General features: G+C 39.2%; 1 protein-coding gene across 3 annotated transcripts; it reads right to left on the bottom strand.

Moving 5' to 3' along the window:
• Positions 1–1,316: 1,316 nt before the first annotated feature.
• Positions 1,317–11,145, bottom strand: zfand2a (zinc finger, AN1-type domain 2A). 3 transcript variants are annotated; one of them, XM_018744217.2, is made up of 10 exons: positions 10,933–11,144; positions 7,159–7,255; positions 4,933–5,027; positions 4,117–4,248; positions 3,850–4,001; positions 3,630–3,749; positions 3,393–3,492; positions 2,765–2,841; positions 2,298–2,432; positions 1,317–1,605 (listed from the first exon to the last, which is right to left on the bottom strand). In XM_018744217.2, exons 2-9 carry the CDS (start codon positions 7,211–7,213, stop codon positions 2,321–2,323), a joined length of 843 nt encoding a protein of 280 aa, XP_018599733.1. In that variant the 5' UTR covers positions 7,214–7,255; positions 10,933–11,144; the 3' UTR covers positions 1,317–1,605; positions 2,298–2,320. The 3 variants fall into 3 exon arrangements, with proteins under 3 accessions (XP_018599733.1, XP_018599731.1, XP_029105803.1); XM_018744215.2 differs by having other exon boundaries at positions 1,320–1,605; positions 2,348–2,432; positions 10,933–11,143; XM_029249970.1 differs by lacking the exons at positions 1,317–1,605; positions 2,298–2,432; positions 2,765–2,841; positions 3,393–3,492; positions 3,630–3,749 and having other exon boundaries at positions 3,846–4,001; positions 10,933–11,145.
• Positions 11,146–22,752: the final 11,607 nt, after the last annotated feature.

Here is a 22,752-nt window from a genome sequence, read left to right as displayed (position 1 = left end):
CAGCTGCACGGGTGGACATAAGTCTAAGTAAGACACATTTTTAAGATCAGTCTATTATCTTGTAGTTTGGTATAACTCTTTAAAACAAGATAAAACAATGGTTAGATAAGTTTTTTTTTTTTTTTTTGCATTCATTTGGCACTTTATTGAAAGACCAGGAAAAAGTTAATTTAAATTCAGTTTAATAATTTAACTGAGGGGCAGCATGATGATGCAACATGTAGTGCTGCTCTTTCAGCTTCTGCACTTAATGATTCAGACACGAGTCTGAATCCACATCACAGTGTATATTTATATTAAGTTACAAGTTCTCTGTGTGGGCTTCCTCACAATCAGTTGGTATGTTTCAGAGGAACTGGTTACTCATGGGGTGGGGTGGGGTGGGGTGGGGTGGGGTTCGAATCCTGCTTGAGGTGCCTTGCGACAGACTGGTGTCTTGTCCTGGGTGTCTCCTCCCCCTCCAGCCTTACCCCGTGTTGCTGGGTTAGGCTCCGGTTCCCTGTGTCCCCATATGGGACAAGCGGTTCAGAAAGCATGTGTGTGTGGTTACTCACATTTAGCTTATTTTGTCATTGCCCTGCAATGGTCTGGCATCCTGCCAGCTTGTCTTATATTTCTCGGATAGGCTCCAGATCACTATAATCTTGCACCGGACAAGGGATTGCTAACAATATGACAGATGGATTTGTAACTTACATGTCAAATGTGCATGCTTTGCAGGTGAGAGGTAGCAGGATCAATGCACGCATCCTCCAAAGTTTTTCTCCTGTACTGACATACAAAAATACAAATGTATATATTCTGTGGGTGGCACAGTGAGCAGCACTGCTGTCTCACAGCACCTGGGTGGCCCAAGAGGATGGGGGTTTGATCCCTGCCCAGTCTGTGTGGAGTTTGCATGTTCTCCCCATGTCTGTGTGGGTTTCCTCCAGGTGCTCTGGTTTCCTTCCACAGTCCAAAGACATGGTGTTCAGGTTCACCCATAGTATGCAAGTGACAGAAAGAGTGTGTTCCATAGATGTATGGATGAGTGACCCAGTGTAAGTCACCTTGGTGAATAAGGTGTGTGGGCTGAAAACTCTACAAAGAGTTCATTGGAAGTCACTTTGCAGAAAAGTGTCTGCTGGATGAATAAATGTAAATGTTTTGTGTCTAGCTTAAAATACACTGTAGTTAAACTATCGTGTAGCTTATAGTCGCACTTAGGTAGGTCCCACATGAAACAGAATCCTTCACTGTTTCAAGTGAAGGTGTTGCACATGAGTGAATAACTGTTCAAGACCTTTGAAAGGATGAAACATTTTCTCCCATAATTTATTCAAGAAACATATGAGTATTTTTGTGATTAACATGGTGAATATATAAAATATATTGGTCAGGAGCCAACACATTTGTGATCAGCATGTATTTCAAATCAAATCAAATCAAGTGTATCAATACTTTGATCTGTGGTCACATGAAAGATGCCCAGCAAGAATGCCGATGGTAACCGGAAGGTGTTGGTCAGACATTCACTGGTTGGAAGCTGGTAGGCTCACTCAGTGCAAGTCCAGCTGAACGGGGGTGTTATGACAGGCTACAAATGGACTGCTTCGACTCCCTTCCCTATCAGGGGTGGGACAAACAGTGTTAGTACGAGTGGCTTTTGTGGAATCAAACAACCAAGAGTATAATTATGCAGTTCGGCCTGACAGAACAGTCAATACGCCAAAATACATGGAAAAAGGTATGTTAAAAATGGTTATGACTACACGCAGTGACTTAGGAACAACAGATATGCTATTTAAGTTTTTCTTAAATTCCAAATTATTCAAGAATTGAAAACATTTATATACACATATAGCAATACCATAAATTTGTGTTAACTAAAGAATTTAACTGCCAAGCTGTTTACAGTGATAATAAATTAAATCATAACCCAATAACAGAATTGGGACACTGCAATAGTGGAAACCACACACACACACACACACACACACACACACACACATTTTCAGAACCGCTTGTCCCATACGGGGTCACGGGGAACCGGAGCCAACCCGGTAACACAGGGCGTAAGGCCGGAGGGGGAGGGGACACACCCAGGACGGGACGCCAGTCCGTCACAAGGCACCCCAAGCGGGACTCGAACCCCAGACCCACCAGAAAGCAGGACTGTGGTCCAACCCACTGCACCACCGCACCCCCTCTAGTGGAAACCATTTTAAAACATTTAATCATTACAGAAAATTTCCTGTAGTACATGTCTGCATTTGCTTGCTGAGGGAAAGAGGAAGAGTGACAATGAGCTCATGTACCTATGAGAGGTCCTGTTAGCATGCTACTGACTGCTAAGGGTTCTTGATACCTGCTGTCTGTGCTGCTGGCGTCGGTAGTCTTCCTCACTAGCAGCAAGGGCCTGAGCAAGAGCTAGATCCTCCTGTTCCTGAGGGCTGAAAGAGACAAGTTGAGGGAACACAAGAGGACATGCTGATTAAGTACCTATAGAAGCAGGTGCTTCCCCTAATTTCAGCACAAACTGTCCTCCAAGGCTTCAAGCATACAATGCCACATCAAATGTCAGTGCTATGTCTACAGTTAGCAGTTCCATTGCCCATTTAACACTGGATATGTACACACAGCACCAGGAGTCAAAAAACAAGTTGACATCCATCTCTTGGAGCTTTTACATCAATACAGTCATTGACATCAGACATTCGTATGAGGGACCATGCACAGAACATTCAGCTTTACTCTGCCGTTGAGCTGGCTGCTGCACCCTCACCTGAGTGCTGCATGGGCACCACATGCTGACTCAGCCAAGGAAATCTCCAGGGCTCTCTGCAGGGCCTGCTCCTCTGTCTGCACACAGTGACAAGATTCAAAAAGTAAAGGATAAAGAATTCATCTTGAGGGATGTAGCAGCATTCAAGTGCCTTCTTACTAGCTGTTAGATTCTGAACAACTTGTGCACAATTCTATGTCTTTTTGTATTCCCCACCATGTATATGGATGTATGAACTGTATATACAAGGTACAAGAAATGGATGGCACAGTGGCACAGCGAGTACTACTTCTGCCATGCAGCTTTTCGGCTGTATTCAGATGTGTGTTCCAATCGGCTGAGTCTACATGTTCTTCCCCTGTCCATGTGGGTTTGCCAGGGGGTTTCTGTGTCCTTCCATAATCATAGGTGGATGTGGCAATCTGTATTGCTCTTGATGTGATTCTCATCCATGTACAGACAGGTGAATGACTGTAAGGATAAAGATGTCTGCTAAATACAAAGTCATAATCATTGTATGTTGTTTTGGAGTTGCTCTGTATGTGTCTGCTAGATGAATGAATTTTGCTGAACTAGAAGGGGGGAAAAGAAAAAAACACACTTTACCAGTGCGATTAGAGAAACATACCATTCCAGCCTGCAAGGACAAGGATGGCGATATGACATTCTGTCCAGACATCGACGGCATGGAGGGATTTGGGTCTGCTGCAGAATGACTTCTGGAAACACTGCAGAGGAAAAAGGACCTCATAAGCTCACAATGCCGCACTGGGGCATCCAGACCTCATCTCCTCACAAATCATATTTCATCCTCTGAAAACTTTACACAGCTTTACAAAATTAAAACTAACTCATGTTTCCTCACCTGACATGCTGAGTCCTTGGGCTGTTCAAGCCATTGGGCACAGATCTGGAGCTTCCTCTACTGCTAGAAGCAGCAGTGCTGCTAGGGGTCATTCCTTGGGACTGCAGTAAAGCAGAATGTCTAGAAGAAAGGATACACACACTATATGTTCAAACATGTTCCAGCAAAGACTAGACATGCATGTTGGTATTATGGTATTTGGTATTAAGTACAGCCTTACCCAGACTTGGACATTGGGTGGCTGTCAGCCTTACAGTCATGGTCCAAAGGATGTCGATGTTTGAGACAGAAGTTTAAATGGCACTGATCACATGTAACTTTAATCATTTCCTTCTGCTTGCAGCCTCCCTTTGAACATTTATTTGTAAATATCTGCAGCAACAAGAAATTGAGGGATTCTTAGCTTTCTGAATAACAGAAATCACTTTACTAAACAGGGAATGCTTCAGTCCTGACCTGTGGGAAACTACACATGTGACTAACTTACCTTCCTCTTCCTCTGTGCTGGGTCAGACTTGCAGTCCCGGTCCATATGCTGCCCCACCTTAATGTCTGGCATTTCGCCCCTCTTAATGGGGATTGGGGTGTTGCAGAGGGGGCACACAGGAACCTGGATATCCTGAGGAAACAAACACATGACCTCAAACACATTCGTTTTCCCAACCCCCACCTGCAGCTCCACAGACAGTCTTTTGAGATAGTCTTACATTTAAACTTATTCATCTAGGAGATGCTTTTCTCCAAAGTGACATACGCTTATTAATTTCTATCTTAGCAGACATCCCTGGCCACTTACAGTGCTAGATACACTACCTACCTATTTACACAGCACAACAATACAACACATTCACTCACACATTCACACACTATGGGCAATTCATAGTCACCACTGCCTGACCTGACATATCTTTACATTGTAGGAGGACACACACACATTTTCAGAACCGCTTGTCCCATACAGGGTCACGGGGAACCGGAGCCTACCCGGTAACACAGGGCGTAAGGCCGGAGGGGCGGGGACACACCCAGGACGGGCAGTTACACAAATGTGGGAGAACATGCAAACTCCACACAGACTGAACTGAATTCAAGCCCATGTCTGAAATCACATCCAAAGAGATGCATTCCACCGCTATCCACTGTGCCATATTGTCACTTACGTAAACATTTTTTTCTTCTGAGATATATGTTGCTTTAGAGAAAATCATCTGCTAAATGAGTAAAGCTGTATATATATTATATATATAATATACACACACACACACACACACACACACACACACACACACAATGAAGAACCTACCTTTTTGTAAGATGAAGTGCACTTGTGGTTTGCATAAGTAATGTGATCTTTACAGAAGATTTCCTCACATGCGTCACACTTCATGGGTAGAAAATCTGTCAAAAGTAAGTGAAGAAATGTCACACTGCAAGGCAGAATAATATTAAATCTGTTATCAGAATATCAAAATTACAATATCTTTGTTTCCCTTGCATAAAAGTACCTTTAAAAAGAAATGTGTGTTAATGGTCTCACAATACAGTATTTTCATCATACAATCATGGTTCTGAGACAAATATAATTCACACATACACCGCTAGCACCAGTCCTAACACCACAGCGCAACTACCTGCCACCCCGTCAAAACACATACCTCTTTTAGAAGTACTGAACCTAGCAAGATACTTACCATATTAAAAAGAAAAACAATAATGTGCACTTACAGTGGGTTTTTTCTAATTGTTGGTAGTTTGTGATATGTTATGAACAATGTTGGAAGTTTCATGTGGTTTAGCTATTTTGATATCGGTATTATTGTAGCATGTGATTTATTGGTGAACACGTGGGGTTTTTTTGGAGCAGTGTATTCTTCTGAACTGCAGTAAAATTTTCTCTGTTGTGGTCATATTAAGGTTCGTGAATTAAATGTATTTGCTTATTTTGTTTTTATGACATTTGCACTTGTTTAACCTTTGGGTGTGACAATGGAAATTTTTGTTTATTTTATGAAGGTTTTAGTATTGTGATATTTTTAATTGTCTCCGTTAGTGTTTTGCCAACTTTATGAAGACGTGTTTGAGAGTGTTCAATATTATACCACATTTACTGAAGTTTAATAAAGGTATTATAAGAATATACATGTAAAAAAAGGAATCTGTCAAAATAATACTCATGTACTCTCATCCTGGTAGCTTAGTGGTTAGAACTGCTGCCTTTGAACCCCAAAGTCAGAGGTTCAAATCCCACCTCCAGCTGTAGTACCCTTAAACAAGGTATTTACTCTAAACTGCTCCAGTAAAATTACTGAGTTGGTTTGTCACACCTCAGGTCTTGGTGTGGAAATAATGTACTTCCTCTGGTTCTTCTCTTCAAACAGTGGTAGGTCGCAACAAACCTTTTTAGTGCCAAGAGTGTTTATTAAAGTGCCCAAGTCAGTGAGAAATAAGAACTATATACAATATTTACAAAACCCCACAGTATGTCTCGTTTACCATCGGGAGCAACAACACACACCATACATTTTCATAAAACACAATGAGAAACTTCCATAGATACTCGTTTCATGAACATGGGTCACCCCCAGGAACACGCAGTATTTAAGGCCACCTACAACCTTCCAACACAATACTGTTGGATAAGTGGTGTATTAGTGAAATACAAACATGAATAACAGACATATCTGAGAGAGCTGAATGTATACAGTACTGTGCAAAAGTCTTAGGCACTTAGATGTTTCACAAAAATATTTGTTTTAGATGGTTAATTAATGTCTGCATTAGTGTCAATGGGAAAGAGCATATTTTAGATTTCTAAGCATTCCTTTTGCAAAAAGTGACAATATTACAGTAAGGGTTTTGCATGTCATTAAAGAAAGAAAACACACACACACACACACACACACACACACAGTCTGAAACCACTTATCCCAAGTGGGGTTGCGGCAAACCAGAGCCTAACCCAGCAACACAGGGTGCAAGGCTGGAGGGGGTGGCGAGACACACACAAGACGGTACGCCAGTCCATCAGAAGGCACCCCAAGCAGGACTCGAACCCTAGACCCACCAGAGAGCGAGACCCAGCCAAGCCCACTGTGCCAAGCGGCTGTTGACGATGGATGGTTACTAAGATTTGTAGGAAGTTTATTAATAAAGAGCATTATTTTTGCAAGCATTCTCACTTTACAGCTTTTTTTCCCCAAGTGCCTAAAACATTTGCACAGCACTGTATGTTGTGTGTTTGTATGTGTTGAATTTTTATAAAAGATATAAATGATATAGCCAACTCAGTGTGTGCACCCATTAAGTTAGTTTAACTGTAGAATAAGTGACTGAGTTTTCTCCTCATTCCTGAGACAGACCTATTCTGTCACATGTAAGAGGTTAGAGATGGTTAGAGCTGCTACCTTTTAAGCCATCCCCTGACACCCATGTTTAAAATGGGTAAATAAGCTGCATTGAAGAAAAGCATCATCTAAATAAATAATTAACTGTAGCACCCATGGACAAGGTACAACGCAAGGAAACTCACCCAAACGCTTGCAGGACTTTTCTGAGCAATGTTCTCCCAGCTCTGGGAACTCCATGGTACTATGTTGATGTTTTACAGGATCCTGTTGACACAGTTACTGCAGAGAGAAATAATGCATGTTATAAGCACATACAGAAACATTAGTGAATGACTGGTTAATCTTAGGATTAGGCACCAAAATGCTGCCAGTAACTGCTCTTGCACACTAAGTGTACCTACTTAAATGTCCCTTCCAGGAGTTCCTATGTCTATTAACACTTTATTTTGGAAACAGCAATATACAGTTACTTTTGAATTAACATGACATGTTAAAATATCAGCGTAACAACATTTATTTAAAATATATATTAACAGGTGGTTGGAGACGAGGTACCGCTGTAAGGACATATCGTTTGTTAACTGGGATGAATTTTAGAAGAAGAAGAAAAAAAAAAAGAAGATTGTAGTTTCCCAAATTGTAAAATATGTTAATCATAATAGATATCAAAAATTTCAGTCTGGTTTCCACCCTGTTCACGGCACTGAAATGGTGCTCACCCGTGTTATTAATGATATTCTCATCTCCTCTGATGCTGGTCATCTCTATTACGCTACTGGACTTGAGCGCTGCATTTGATAATGTTGACCATAGTATCCTTCTTAGTAGACTTGACTAAAGGAGACTGTTTTGAAGTGGTTCCATTTGTATTTAGCTAGCCGTAAACAATTTGTACTGAAATCTGATGACTGAGTCCCTTCATTCTCATCTGTGGTTTGATATGGTGTGCCTCAGGGCACTGTGTTGAGTCCATTATTGTTCTCACTCTATATTTTACCACCACTGGGTGATATTATTTGCAAACATAATGAAAGTTTCCCTTCATATGCTGATGATACACATCTATGTTTTGTTAAAGCCTGATGACCCATCACATGTTGTGTTTTTAGCAAACTGATTTACCAATATAAAATTATGGATGAGTAATAATTTTATCACTGAATCCCAGTAAAACAGGACTACTTGTGGTGGGTGGTGATGCCAAAACTCTTGACCCAATCACACCAATCTTTACCACCAGTGGTATAAACTTCAAGGGTATAGATTGCATTAAGGACTTAGGTGTTTTGTTGGATGGAACCCAGTCATTTTTGTGTCACATTTCTGTATTGACTAGGTCACGCTTCTTTCAGCTGAGAAGTATAACAAAATTAAGGTGACTCCTTTGTAGGCAAGATGATTAGAAATTGGTTCATGCTTTTGTTTTAAGTAGGCTGGTCTATTGCAATGCTTTATTACTGGGTTATCCATATAAGACTCTATCCAAGCTACAGTTGGTACAAAATGCTGCTGTGGGAATTGTTACTAGAACTAGGAAGTACAACCATATAACACCAGTACTGAAATCACTGCACTGGCTCATGGTTATGTTTAGAGTTATTTATAAAATCTTACTTCTGCTCTATAAGGCAGTAAGTGGCATTGCTTCGGCTTACCTTTGAGAGATTATTGATTCTTATATTCCAAAACAGTGTCTTTGTTCATTGGATGCCAGTGACCTTAATGTACCTGTGATCAATAAGAGGGATTGTCTTTAGCTATTGAACGCCTAAACTGTGGAATAGTCTACCAGTTACTGTCAGGAATGGCCTGTTTGTCTTAGCCTTTAAATCCTAGCTAAAGACTTACATGTTCACTCTGGCATATAAACAAGCAGTGTAATTCCAGTTGGTTGTGCTTTTTTCCTTCTGTATTAACCTCTCTAATCTCTTCAAATCATCATTTAGTAACAAATTCTTTCCTGTTGAGCATTGTTTCCCTATGATGAGGTCAGCCTGGCTGTCATACCAGCACCCCATGCTGACTGAAGCTGATGACCACCTGCCATGATGGATGAGACATACCTTTGTGAACTGGGACATCAAGTTAACATTCAGCTACTATGTTATTAGTTGTTAATTGACTTAAGTCTTTTTAATCTAGAATGCACAGGAGGCATTTGTGCTTGCTTTGTACTTTCTTATGTATTGTAGTGTGCCCCATGGAGCTACTGGAAACAGGCTCAGGATCAGGAGTCAGGGTAAAAGGAACACGCTCTTTATTAACTGCGTACATGTCTTCTTGGTTGTAGTCTTAACAAAGACGTTCCTGACAGTACCAAGTTATGCCGAACACTGGAGGGTTCTCATAGGTCACCCCCTACCCCCCTATAGTGTGCAACAGTTAGAGGGTCCCTCCTAGAATTGCCCAGAAGTCCCCCATGACAAACCAAGCATAAACAATACACCAATCAATGAGAACAAAACACCAAACCGCATGCAGAAATAAACACTAATATTAACTAGTCACATGGAACTATGTTGGCTCCCTTCAGCACCGTTACAGTATGTTGCACTCTTGTTTGTAACAGAACACTCCATAAATCCAAGCCTTACTCCTCACACTTTAAAATTGTGTAATAATTACTTACCTTTTCCCATCATTTATCCTCATTTCCATACAGTTTAGAACAATACAGGTGGAAAAATGTGTATATTTCATAAAAATTTCTGTGTATTTATATCCCCCCACCCCCCCCAAAAGAGAAAAGTTCAAAGTGTGTTTGTTCAAAGGTTCAAAGTATATTTTAGGTCTGTACTTACAAATAAACACTAGTATTTATCTAATATGCCTGTCAACAATTCACAAGGCCAATTCTACAAGCAAGTCGGTCACATGCGTGGGAGTACCAGCCAGTGGTTTTCCAAGCAAGAGAGGAACGGAAGCTGTTTGACACCTCACGCAGGCTTTCTCATGACTCAGGTACAGCCAGATTTTCAGCAAAAACATACACTGAGGTATCGTCATAGAACTGTGCTGTCCTAAAGTATATGGTGTGAAGCACCCTGTGACCGTGGAGATAACTGTAACATACTGAACGGGGGGGGGAATGTGAACTAATACTCAAAAGATCTCACAACAACGACCCCCACTGGGGAAACAACCCCTCCCTACGTCATAAACATCAACAATTCAGGTGAAGAAAAAAAAAAGTTTTGAAATAAGAATCTCACACACAGACACAGACAGTCAAACTGCTTCACGAGCGGGGTCGCGGCGAACTGGAGCCGAACCCAGCAACACAGGGGGAAGGAAGGAGGAGGAAGCAAGGGACACACCCAGGACGGGATGATGAGAACAATTAACAGCTTCTTTTTTTTTTTTTTTTCTTTAAAGAGGAGAAAGGCGCTTGGTCAACGTGGGAGCAAATAGTAGTGTAAACAACATCACATCCATTGTGACTGTTCACGGCCTGTATCGTGTGTTGTTTACATTTCTCCCCATTCCATTGGCATGATAATGCTTCAGCCATCGGCTTCCACGTTCTAAATCGCTGCCTGTAATCATTACAGTAATGTCTAAAATAAAAGTGCGAAGAGAACACAGTCTCCTCCAGCGGCTCGGACTGACCTGTGCGCACAGTAACCTGCCAGTGAAGTGGCGCGCTGACAACAGCCGACTGACAAGTTACACACACGGGCGAGCTTGTCAGGGGAACAGGGATCCCCCACAATGCCTCGCGCTACGACTCACTCAGCTACAAGCCCATTGATTTAACTTAGAAATTACTTCAACTTTCGCACTAACTATATACGTTCTAATCATTTTTTTTTTTTAATTAAAAAAAGCCTTGACATGATCTAGAAACCGGAAGTTTTTTTATATTCTCTCAGTCTTTCGATCATAACTTAGTAACGTAGCTAGCTAACCCACGACCCGACCATGATCATCAGCAACTACGCTCCAGAGACACTTACCGTAACGGCAAGGTTTGGCCACAGTTCTTTTCCACTTTTCTGACGCTCGTTTAAGATCGATTATGAAAACAAAAGTCTTCTATTTAGCTCTGACAACATATATAAATACAACCAACATCAACATTCCCGTTTCTCCGCCTCTTCTGGCCCACAGTCGAATCCAAGTTGTCCGTACGTGATGACGCTTCCGAGGTAAATGCGCGAGCGTTCCAGAATGTACGTCCCACGTCAGCGTGATACAGCAATGTTCACGCAGTCTACGTAACAAATGGTTACTAACATGCATTAGCGCAGTTCGGAGCAGACAAATTAGCAATATGTATATAAGGGTTACAGGTCTGGGAAATGTCATTAATAATTTAGTTTTTAAGGTATAATAAATTGGCCCACATTTCAAGGCACAAATATCCAAAATAAGACGGATATTTAATTTTTAATGAAAACATCATGAAACACCTTTGAGGAAAGTAGTTTCAAAGCTTTATAGAAAGAATATATATAAATTATATATATATAAAGAGGGGTTACATAAAATGTCTTTGACAGCACATTTTTATATTTATGATCACAAAATACTAATATCGTCACAAAATAACAAGGGGGGCGGACCCCAGATAGACTTCTATAGGCTACTTTTAACCTATTTACACAATCAATTCAATGAAGATCACTGACCGATTCATTTAATAAAGATGTGCAACATTCCCCATCTTGTCATTGATCACCAAAATCAGGGCCAGGAACACAAAACTGGAGCTGTTGAAACCATAAACTGTTAGAAGTGGATGAAAGGAAGGGTTCCTGTATTCTTACTATTTTCAGCCTATCTGAGTGTGTTTTTCTGCCAACTAGTGGCAGCAAGGGGAAACACATAGTATGACACAGGGCGTGGATGGGATGACAATCCATTGCTCCATTGCAGGCCTTCTATTTTATTATCTTTTGTCAGCTTGTAGCAACATTTAATGTTAATCACCACACCTATTCAGTGTGTTTGTGTTCTGTTTTATACATGCAAGACATGATACTCCAACGCATCAGGTGACTTAGGCGAAAGAAGACATAGAGTAGAGAAGGGACAGCAAATTGCAGTATGATGGAGGATAGAGAGAGAACAGGCTCTGGACTACAGAACTGCTATGACTCCTGTCTAGAGGGTATATCCTGAATAGGACACAGGTCAATCACAGGGTAGCCACAAACGCAATCAAAAGCTTTGATCGGAAATTTAGCATTGCCAGTCCAGCTGAGGAGTGTGAATGGACTGCCAGAAGAAACCAGAGCACCCAGAGGGAGCTCATGCAGACTACACACAGACTGAGCTTAATTAATTACAAACATAGGTGATTAGAATAAACTAGCATGGCTCTAGGCATTTACAAACATCTAACACTTTTCTCCAAAGCAATGTACAATATCAAACTACCTACACTTATTAACCAATTTATACAACTTATTAATTTCACTGGAGCAATTTAGGGTAAGTACCTTGCTTAATGGTACTACAGCTGGGGGTGGGGTTCAAAGCTGTGACTGTTGGGCCCAAAGGCAGCAGCTCTAACCATAACACTACCAGTTGTCCTGATGTTATATTATTTGAACCTAAATTCAAACTCCACTGCGTCCTTGTGATTTTTTAGGTTTTCCTAGACTCTGCCTATGGCTCCAAATTTGAGTAACACCTCCTGGTTACCTGCACCTGAGACATGTGCTTGATGTATGCATATTGCTATGAACAGTTAAAAAATGTTGGCATTAATAACATAATTGATTATTTGCTAAAAAAAGTCTGAAAACTCTGAAAAAAGTTTTAAAGATTTTATTTATGTGAGTCAGCTAAGAAGGGGGATGTGATGGTGCAGGGGGTTTTGCCTCTGCCTGTTCTCTGCTTGGTCTGGCATTCGAGTTCTGCTTGGGGTGCCTTGTGACGGACTGGCATCCTGTCCTGGGTGTGTTTTCTCCCCCTCCAGCATTGGGCCCTGTGCTGCCAAGTTAGGCTTGGGCTCGCAGCGACCCTGCTCGGGACAAGCGGTTTCTGTGTGTGTGTGTGTGTGTGTGTGTGTGTGTGTGTGTATTCAGATAAGATGAAATTCTCTGAACTTTAGGTGCACAACACTGAAACTGCCAGAAGATGGAGCCACAGCGCTGTATTTATTCCTCAATTATGTCGCCACATGAGCGCCATAGGAGCCCAGAACAGGCCCTGTAGAGAATCTCAGTCTCTGACAAGTGGTGGAGCCACACAAGATTAAACTAAAACACTCAAATGTATGAAACAATGCCACACTGAAATAAGGATTTACACCCCATTCATTTCATGCAGGTCTAATCAAGTGCCATCACTATGAGCAGGAAAAATTATGGATTTTTTTCTCTTACTAGAACATCCTGATAGTTTTTCAAAAAAAAAAAAACTAGAAATGTCAGAAAGTTTTACTGTTTTCCTGTGTATGGTTGTATAAGATTAAGCCTGGATGACAAACTGAGTTCAAATAAGCTTACCTTTATGATAGTCATCTGACATGAAGCCATGATTACTGGAGGGTGAGCTTAACAAAACTGTATGAAAGACAAGTAATTATTTATAGTCCTTTTAGCTCTGATTGCATAAACCAGTTTAATGCCAAGTTCAGGCATTTTAGTAAAGTGAATCTCTTTGGTTTTTCCTTTTTAAATACATATTCATGGGATTCATGAAAGGAAGGTTGGTGGATTAGAGTACTTGTGAACTCCTGAAATGCATTAATCTTATGAGTATGTCAGTCAAAGTCTGGTCTTTCAGCCTTGTTGCTGTGGATGTATGTATGGTGAGGGATAAGTAGGGGACTGATGATATCTTCTTTAGCCTGTGAAATAATGAAATAAATCAAGTGAGAAAAAATTTTCAGACCTTTGACATGAAATAGGACTTTCTGTTTGCTGTTTAAAAAATGGCTGAGCTATAAACAGTGTTTGTTTCTAAATATATATTTTTCTAAGGAAAATATAATCTTTCTGGACATCATTTATCAAGTATTTTACCAATAAGTTTTTGGCACTGATCTCTGGCACTGAACCTAAGTTTATAGGTTATTTTAAGACTGATCTACCTAAATAAACATTTAATTAGTCTATTGATTATCAGTAATGACGCTCTACACTAGAACAGTGTAAGACAAAGATCATTTGAATTTCAATGACTTCTTATTTGATTACTTTTTCTGATGCCAGGAATAGCCAGCATATGAAGATCCAGAATGCTCATCTTCCCATAAGCCCTTGGCCCACAAATGGTTAATTCCATTGCCAGATGGCACTTTTCAAGGGGCACCTGCTTCACCGCTGGGATTCTGTTAGCTTGCTTAGACTCTGCTTGCTTGAAAAATGGGATGATTGTAATAATTGTATACCCAAATCCCATCTCATTCCCTTCATGATTTTAAGGAATATATTTGCTTACAAATTGGATTTGGCATGGCTTCCGGCCAAGTGGAAACCACTGTTCTTTACTGAATTCACCTGCTGGTTATAGTGCTTGTATTGACAGCATGCCAAGTTCCAGTAGCCTGTCTCACACACACACTGTTGTTCTTGCAAACCCGGTGCTTTTACTTGAGATTACGCAGAGCACATTTATTCTCATCTAAAATGTCAGTGTGGCTATTCTGCATGTGCCCTGGCCACCTGTAACCTTTTTAAAGTGTCATTTACACTACAGTCAAAGCAACTGACATGGGAATGCTGTCCCTGTTGATGTTAACTGTAAGCATCAATTAGGATGAGTGTTTCACTCTTCTTATATATAAAAACAAGAAGAAAATAACAAATTTGTTGTTTAGCTGAAACTTTCAGAAATATTTGGCTGTTTCACAAGAGCAATTCAGGGAGATGTTCTTGAGAGTACTACATTAGTAGCAAGGAGTGGGCTTTGAACTAGCAACCTGTACGTTACAAATCTTTCCTGACTTTCCTTAAACTCTACTTTAGCTGTTTCCTCTACGAAGCAAACCATGTTACTTGAACCAAAAAAAGTTGGATCACTTTTTTGAATAGTGTTTTTTTTTTTTTTAAAGTGAGATTCATTATCGCTATTTGGTGACCCCAAAAAGATAAGTGCTGTTTATGTAGAATGCAGAACTGGTGGCTGAACAGCCATTCCATTTAAAGCTTCGGTGCACTGTTCGTTAATTTATTAACAATTTATTTTCAAGTTTTTTTTTGTTAAAGTTTGAGTCAATAGAAAAGCATCATATTAACATGTTTCCAACTCCTCAGAGTAATCTACTAAAATTTTCTATGTTATTGTTTTTAAAATCTTATTTGTAAATGACTTGTTAATGTTACTTCCTCTGTTATATCAGCAAGCTCATTTTGGTTATTGTGTTCACCTGTTGTTTAAACGAGGTATAGCATAAGGTATAGTCATTAATTATGGTGTAATAGTACTAATTATATTTAAAGACTACACAATTTAACTATTACATAACAGAAACATACAAATGTAAATTGTAAACTCTAAACTGTAAAATTATATTAAGTGATAATGAACTGTTAATATTTACAGAGATTTTAATAATGGGTGGTATCAAAGAAATTATTATTGATCTAAAATGTAATATACCTGAAATCCATACATAGCAGAAAAGAATGGAACAAGTTGATTTTTGTTCCTTATGTATACACGGTACACTGTGTAAGTAAATAAATGGGGTTAAACCAGTTTGTGTAAAGACTCCTGTGTGAAAAGACAGAATTTTTGTGTATGGCTGTTGACAGATGAAGGTATAGAGGCCTGTAAATATAAAATGGTAAATATGAATAGGAATTTTTCCACTTTATTCCGGTCTAAAGCATTTTGTATTCAAGAAAGCACAGATAAAGAGGTAACACTGCTTGGAAAGTAATTACTAACAAAACAAAGTGGTTTCTAACTATATATTTTCCTAGTCTTTATTGTCAACAATTAATATTTTTATGCATGAGTGCAAATGGATAAACTGTAAACATGGCTTTTAATAGGCTGGTAGGCTTTTGTTATCACTTTATTCAATCCTATACAAGACACACAAATATTATATTTCATTTAATAAACAAAATGGTAATTATTACCACCAAAAAACAGACAGAGAATATTGTATGAAATAGTGTCTTTAATTCTTAAGCCTGAAAATGGTCAATTTAATAAAAGTAAATGGAAAAATGGGTTTTAAGATAACACACACAATAAACTGGATATTTGAAACATGTATTTTGAATGTTCATACTTACTGCATTTAAAATGAATGTTACAGCCATACAAGTTCTGCATTAACATATCCTACATTAGCATTTATAAGTAGAGAATTGAATTTTACAATCATAACAGAGGCATAATTGGAATCTGTACTCATCTATTCAATATTATTGTACCAGAAAGGTATTTGAATATGATTTAGTACACATGTGTTCTGTTTTACATTTTTGTAATTATACATGAATTTCATGGTGCGGCCTTTATGCTAATACATGAATGGGGTGGCAATGCAGGGATGTGGGGACAATGCGAGTGACTCATTAATGCGCCGGATCAGATTTCAGGCTTTTGTTTAACCAGACTTCATCTCAATGGGTTAATGGGCCAGAAGATATTGGCACCACGCTGATTGCAAAAGCAGAGAGGAGTGTGGAATTAAAAAGGTGTCAATAAATGTGTGGAAGACAATGAAGTAAAACACAGAGATGGAGAAAGGGGACGGAAGGAAGACAGATGGGGTGAAATGGGGGAAAGTCCACTGGTGGATGTGGCCTGTCAAAGCAGTAGAGCTACACACGACATGGACCACAATAAAGGGCATAATTGAAAATAGTTGTGGGTGGATCCTTAAGTGGAATAAATTACTACTTGATTGTCTTAACTAAAGGCACCTGCTATTATAGGATAATTCTAGCTTCCTAGTAATACCAGCTCTTGATAATACAACAGGTAAGCAGTACTTGAAGCCATAACCATTCTAACAATTATGAGCGAATAGTGCATTGCATTAGTGAAATATAACCTAAATATGTGACATACTAAAATACACTATAACATCATCAGTTTTATGATAATAATAACCCTTAAAATGCGCCAGATACGTTATTATTATTATTATTATTATTATTATTACTACTACTACTACTGAAAGGAAGGTTAATGTTTCCTGTAGACGGCGCTCCTGCTTTTTAATTCCATCAGCCTCAAACGCTTCGTTTAATTAAGCGCAAATTGAGTAAATTTAATGACCATGATTAGTTACGGACTCTATGAGCATGATAACGTGTTTAATTGATAAGTAATTATCTGTAGACTTTTTTTGTCAATGCGGCTGTTTTCCACACTATATCGATAACCTTTTGTTTTCATGTAAACAAGCATCCGAAGGAAAACAAGGATGCTTAAATCACTTAATGAGACGCCTGTGCCGCTGCCATTGTTAATCTGTCCAATGATGACTGTAACGGAGAGACGCAACAATAGACATTAATTTTACTACATTTGCAAAACATTTAAACAACAGTGAAGCGAGGCTTACACTGTTTAATCAGTTACATTTGCTTATTCTCTGTTAACAATATCCACTGCGGCTTTGCCTTAAAATAAAACATTGTCATTGTTTCAGCAAATGAAAATACTAGTTTTTATATAGGCTTAATTTTATTTTAATTAATGGATGAAAAAAAAACTGATTCACTCCGTACAAAAGAGACAAGAAGAAACAATTCATTAAGCAGACGGCTTGTAAATTAGAGTTAAGTTAACCTGATTCCCTTTAATTAAAACATCTTTTCCCGTTTACAATGTGGACATAAGTAGTCCTCCTGGGTTTTGAATATCCTACAACAGCAGATGGTCAGGCTGATGATAATAGTTAACGCTTTCTTTGTACCAGATCTGAACAATGTGAGGTACCGACCTAGCAGAGGATTAAATAAAGCATAACAAAAGAAATGAGCTATTCCACATTTATGGGCGCAGGGATAGTTCAGCTCCAGTGCTGAACCCAAGGATGGTAAACATACATGGATCTTGTAGTTTGCAAGGGTAAACTGTAGCTGGAGCTAGTAACATTTTTTTTTTCTGTTGCACAAGGTTGCTTGAAGGAATAGTACATTGTTATGAAGTTAGACTAAAATTGAAAGGCAAATGACAGGTAACATGTGCTTTACTTTCGCTCGTCTGCGATCCAGTGAACGGCGAGATTTTCAAAGCGGAGATTAAAGTCAATGATTAACAGAGACCATTAGAAAATAAATAAATAAACAAATAACCTTACCACATTAATATCAGTGCATTTTTAGAACTTAGTTACATGGTTTGCTTCTTTAATTAAAGCTAATTTAACTGAACTCTAATTGCTGAAAATCTAAAGAAAAAAAGTAGTAAGGAGCAGAGAGGGTCTGGCTTTTCGGTGATATTTGACATGGAGCGCATCTCACCTCCAGTCACAGTGATACTGAACTAATGTTGCAAAGTAAGGGTAAGGGCACCTGTTGAAGTGACACCCCCCACAGAATCACACGCCATAAAATCCGCACAGGTACCGAGCCCGCAAACTTTCTGTATTTCTGTGTAACTCTTACAGTTGCCCATATTTTGGGGATTTTCACATTACATGTTGTAGGCACACTGTCTGGATCTTAAGACATTTTAGAACATGCAACTGTAAAAAAATGTTTAAAAAAAAAAAAAAACAGAATAATAAGGAAAGTGAGAAACACACACACACACAGTGCCTGAAACCGCTTGTCCCGAGCAGTTACAGTATTACAATAAGGGTTTTGCATGTCATTAAAGAAAGAAAGTATACATACAGACCACTTATCTCAATGAGGGCTGCGGCGAACCGGAGCCTAACCCAACACCACAGGGCGCAAGGCTGGAGGGGGAGGGGACACACCCAGGACGGGACGCTAGTACATCACCAGGCACCTCAAGCAGGACTCGAACGCCAGACCCACCAGAAAGCGGGACTCGGCCAAACCCACTGCGCCACTGCGGCCCGTTAGAAAGGAGTGAGATTGAAATTTAATGTAACTAAATTTTCAAAATTACATTACAGAAACATGACTCTACAATTTCGAGGCATTCCCTAAGAAAGGCTCTTTTGTTGCACTGCGCCAAGTACGTGGTTTACCGTTACAATCGTTTGAAGTGCATCTTGTCCATCGACGACATTCAACCGGCGTTACCCTCTTTTTGCACAATTCGCAGTGAAAGAGCCCAGGCCTGTACCCCTAAACCCAGCCCTGTCCCCCGTATCTAACAAGTACTTAGTCGGCGTAATACTAGAGAGTACCATGAAGTACCATGAAGTGCTTCATAATATGTTTTGAGCTAATTTCCTGGAATTGGGGTGCTGGGCCTGTGCTAGAGCAGACCCCATATTCCCGTCCGTTCGCTTTTCAAACTCGAAAAGAGTAATTTGATGTCATTTTCAAGTCATTTCAAATTCAGATGTTCCGTCGAAGATGTAAAGCACAGTATAGGAATAAAATGGGTTAGCCGAAGATTCGGTTATATTTTCCCTGTGTTCTGTTAAATGACTACATTCAAGTTGTATAATAAGGAATTATTGAAAATGCACCAAGCTTCATCAGCAGAACTGTGATCAGGAGGAGAAAATGCAAATAATTCCGCATAAATGCTCCCCGCAAATTGGCGTCACAATTCTTCAAATGATATCATTACTATATTTTGAAAATGTTAATCTGTTGAGCGGATTTCCCGCGGGAGTCGAGAAAATTAGTTCTATTTCCGAGCGGCTCTCTGCGAAGGCGCGCGCTCGACAAGCACCTCCGATTTGCTGATTACAATTAGAGTTCCCGATTTGGGCTCCTTCAAGCATTCATAATTTTCGGCATATTAAGCGCGTTTTAGCAAAAGGTGATAAGTCAGTTTTAATTGAAATGAAATTATTATTCTAATCTAAATGGTTATTACTGTATAAGTCCGAATTCCTTCTAAATTGTGCGCGGCGGCACACACGCACGCGCACAGTATAGGCATACATACTATATGTTATGTACACTGTGTGTGTGTGTGTGTGTGTCGGGGGGGTGTGGGGGTGGGTGTGTGTGTGTGTGTGGGTGGTGAGACGGGTAGTGCGGAAAAAGCCTTTGAAGGGCATTAGGACGTCAAAAGTGAGAAAGGTAATTTGAAGGGAATTACCCTGTCATTCTATCAGAAATGCTTCCCGTTCTCTATTTGGACAGCAGCACAGTTACAGATAATTACATGGAGGGAAGTTTTAATTGCGAGGATTAAAAAGGGAGAGAGAACATTTTCGGGATCAGAAGGAATAGAGAAATAGTTTCCTCTGTCAAATCAAAGGCCTATTTGCATAAAAACACCAACAAAATGACGCTTTTGATTAACTGGAATTACATCTCACTCAGTGGATCAAATAACCTCAAACAATGAATTTATATTTTATAGTGTAATTATCAACAAATCGGGAAAAGCGTGAGTTAATTTATATCGTTAAAAATTAACTTGCGCGATGTTAATTGAGTAATTAAACCCCTCAACTGATGCCTATGAATTCTCTAATTAAAAACAAGTTTGATTTCGTGTCATTTAAAGTAATATTGACATCACTGTTAAACCGAGGGCTTGGGCAGTTCAATTACTGGGCAGGATTTTTGAACTTGAACACTTGACATTATATTTCAGCTCATACGAATAATGTATTTATAGTTTATTGCCATGAATTATATTTATTGTATCCCGAGGGGAACAGTATCAGTATCAGCAAGACATGTGGCATAATTGTTATTTGAACTGAACGTAAGCGACTTCTTTTTCTTGTTCTTCTTCTTTTTCATAATAATAATAATAATAATAATAATAATAAGAAGAAGAAGAAGAAGAAGAAGAAGAATTGCATTAGGAAAACTATTGATGGATTGAACAGTTTGATACAGTTTTTGGATTTAAAAAATAAATAATCTGTGATTCCTTTGAACTAGTGTGCTTTTGCTAAATTTGCTCACCCTTTCTCAGAACAACTAACAGGTAACTTTATATCTCTAAGCCTTTATAAAACAATTAAACATCTTCATAAATTCTGCTTTATACCTTAAAAAGCAATACGGAAACATCTGTATTACCTTATATCTGTTATCTATCCATATATAGCTTGGCAACATTCTGTGACATAACAGGATTAAAAAAGACTCCTATGATACCTTAATGAATGCATGTGGAATGCATCTTTTACCTGGGGCTCTTTATGTGAAATGTCACCATTGGCACCAAAAGCACACATACAATGTATTGATCAGCAGTTTCTTAGTCACAGGCGCTATAATCAAATAAACCCCAAACCGCATTGAACCCCAACTGTCTACACTTTACTGCCAGCTAAAAGTAAACATTTCTGAAAAAGCGACATCAGGACCAGATAATCACATATATTTTAGGGAACTTTATTACTAAAGTTTTATTGACAATTACATCTGACCAACCGCAAATTGCTACTGTTAGAACATATTTATAAATGGCTAAAAAAAAAATTATTTAACAACAAAGTTGTCTTTGGAGAAAGGCGTCAGCGAAATATGAATTAACTAGTATATATGCGCGTTATTTTCCTTTCTTTGGGTGCAGGCAATTTGACAGTTTTCTTCCTGTCATAGTCTACTTTTTAATTAGTTAAGTTTGGTTTATTTTACTGCTAGATGTCATCACTTTAATTTAAATTTCACAATTCTTCTGACGCTACATGCAGTTTATGACGCACACATTGTTTAAAGACACATATTGCATATTAAGGCATTCATTATTTCAGATTTTATTGCTCACATATTTGCTTATGTGTTCTTCTGATGGAATGGTTGCATTGGCATTATTTCACTGTAGGGGAATTCGATCTTCTTTTTATTTTTGTCATTTTGATACTTTAAATATCCAGTCACATACTCTTCATTTAAAACGTAAAAGGTGAGATAAAGTGAGAAACAAGCCAACAACAGTGCAGGTGTGGGTGCAAGGCTTACACCTCTTATTATCAAGTTAATTAAAGCCAGCATCTGACACTGTTACTCAGTTGTAGAAAAAAAAGGGATTTGAATGTGATGTCTCCGAGGACTATATGTCAAGGGCTGCTTTTCATTGAACTGTGAGCAGTCTAAGCTGGGTTGGAGTGTCCCTCAGTAGGGTGGTGTGGTAGTGGAGGGGTGTCCTTCTACTGGCAAATGACAAGGAGTGAATGATTGCATTTTGATGTTACAAATAAAATAAAAACATAAATACAAGGCTATCTCTCCGCCTTGCGTATGAAATGATAAAATACTGGAAAGGACATAAGGACAGTGGCATCAAAAGGCTTCTGCTAGTACTAAAGAAGGCTGCCGTGCAAGAGATAAATATGCATACAAGGGTCCCGAAAGATTTTAAAGAATTTATTTAAATGTACGCATTGAAATGCAGAAAGCTGGTTACCATGTGAGCCTGAGGTCAAGTGACGAACGGATTATATGCTTCTTCATAATAATATTAATTAAACAATTTGCATGCTAATAAGGTAACAATTATCGGGACTTGTGTTGAAAGATTCGGGTTATTACAACACGCCAGTCTGGGTGCCAAGGGTCAGAGAGTGAGAGGCAATGAGAAATTTCTGCTCAAATTAACACTGTCTGCTCCAGACACGGGTATAAATAAGGTAACAACATTAATTCGCAGTGAATGTGAAGGGGGTACTACTTTTATAAGCAGGATTGATTACATGTGTCGGCTACAGAAACACGTTCTGCCCGACCTCTTGTACTGAAACCCTGAGCACGGCATAAAGGGGTTACTGCCGGAGGCAAAAAGTGGCC

This window comes from Scleropages formosus, chromosome 3, assembly GCF_900964775.1.
Source record: "Scleropages formosus chromosome 3, fSclFor1.1, whole genome shotgun sequence".
NCBI classification, from domain to species: domain Eukaryota; kingdom Metazoa; phylum Chordata; class Actinopteri; order Osteoglossiformes; family Osteoglossidae; genus Scleropages; species Scleropages formosus.
This window is presented reverse-complemented; position numbering and strand designations above follow the sequence as displayed.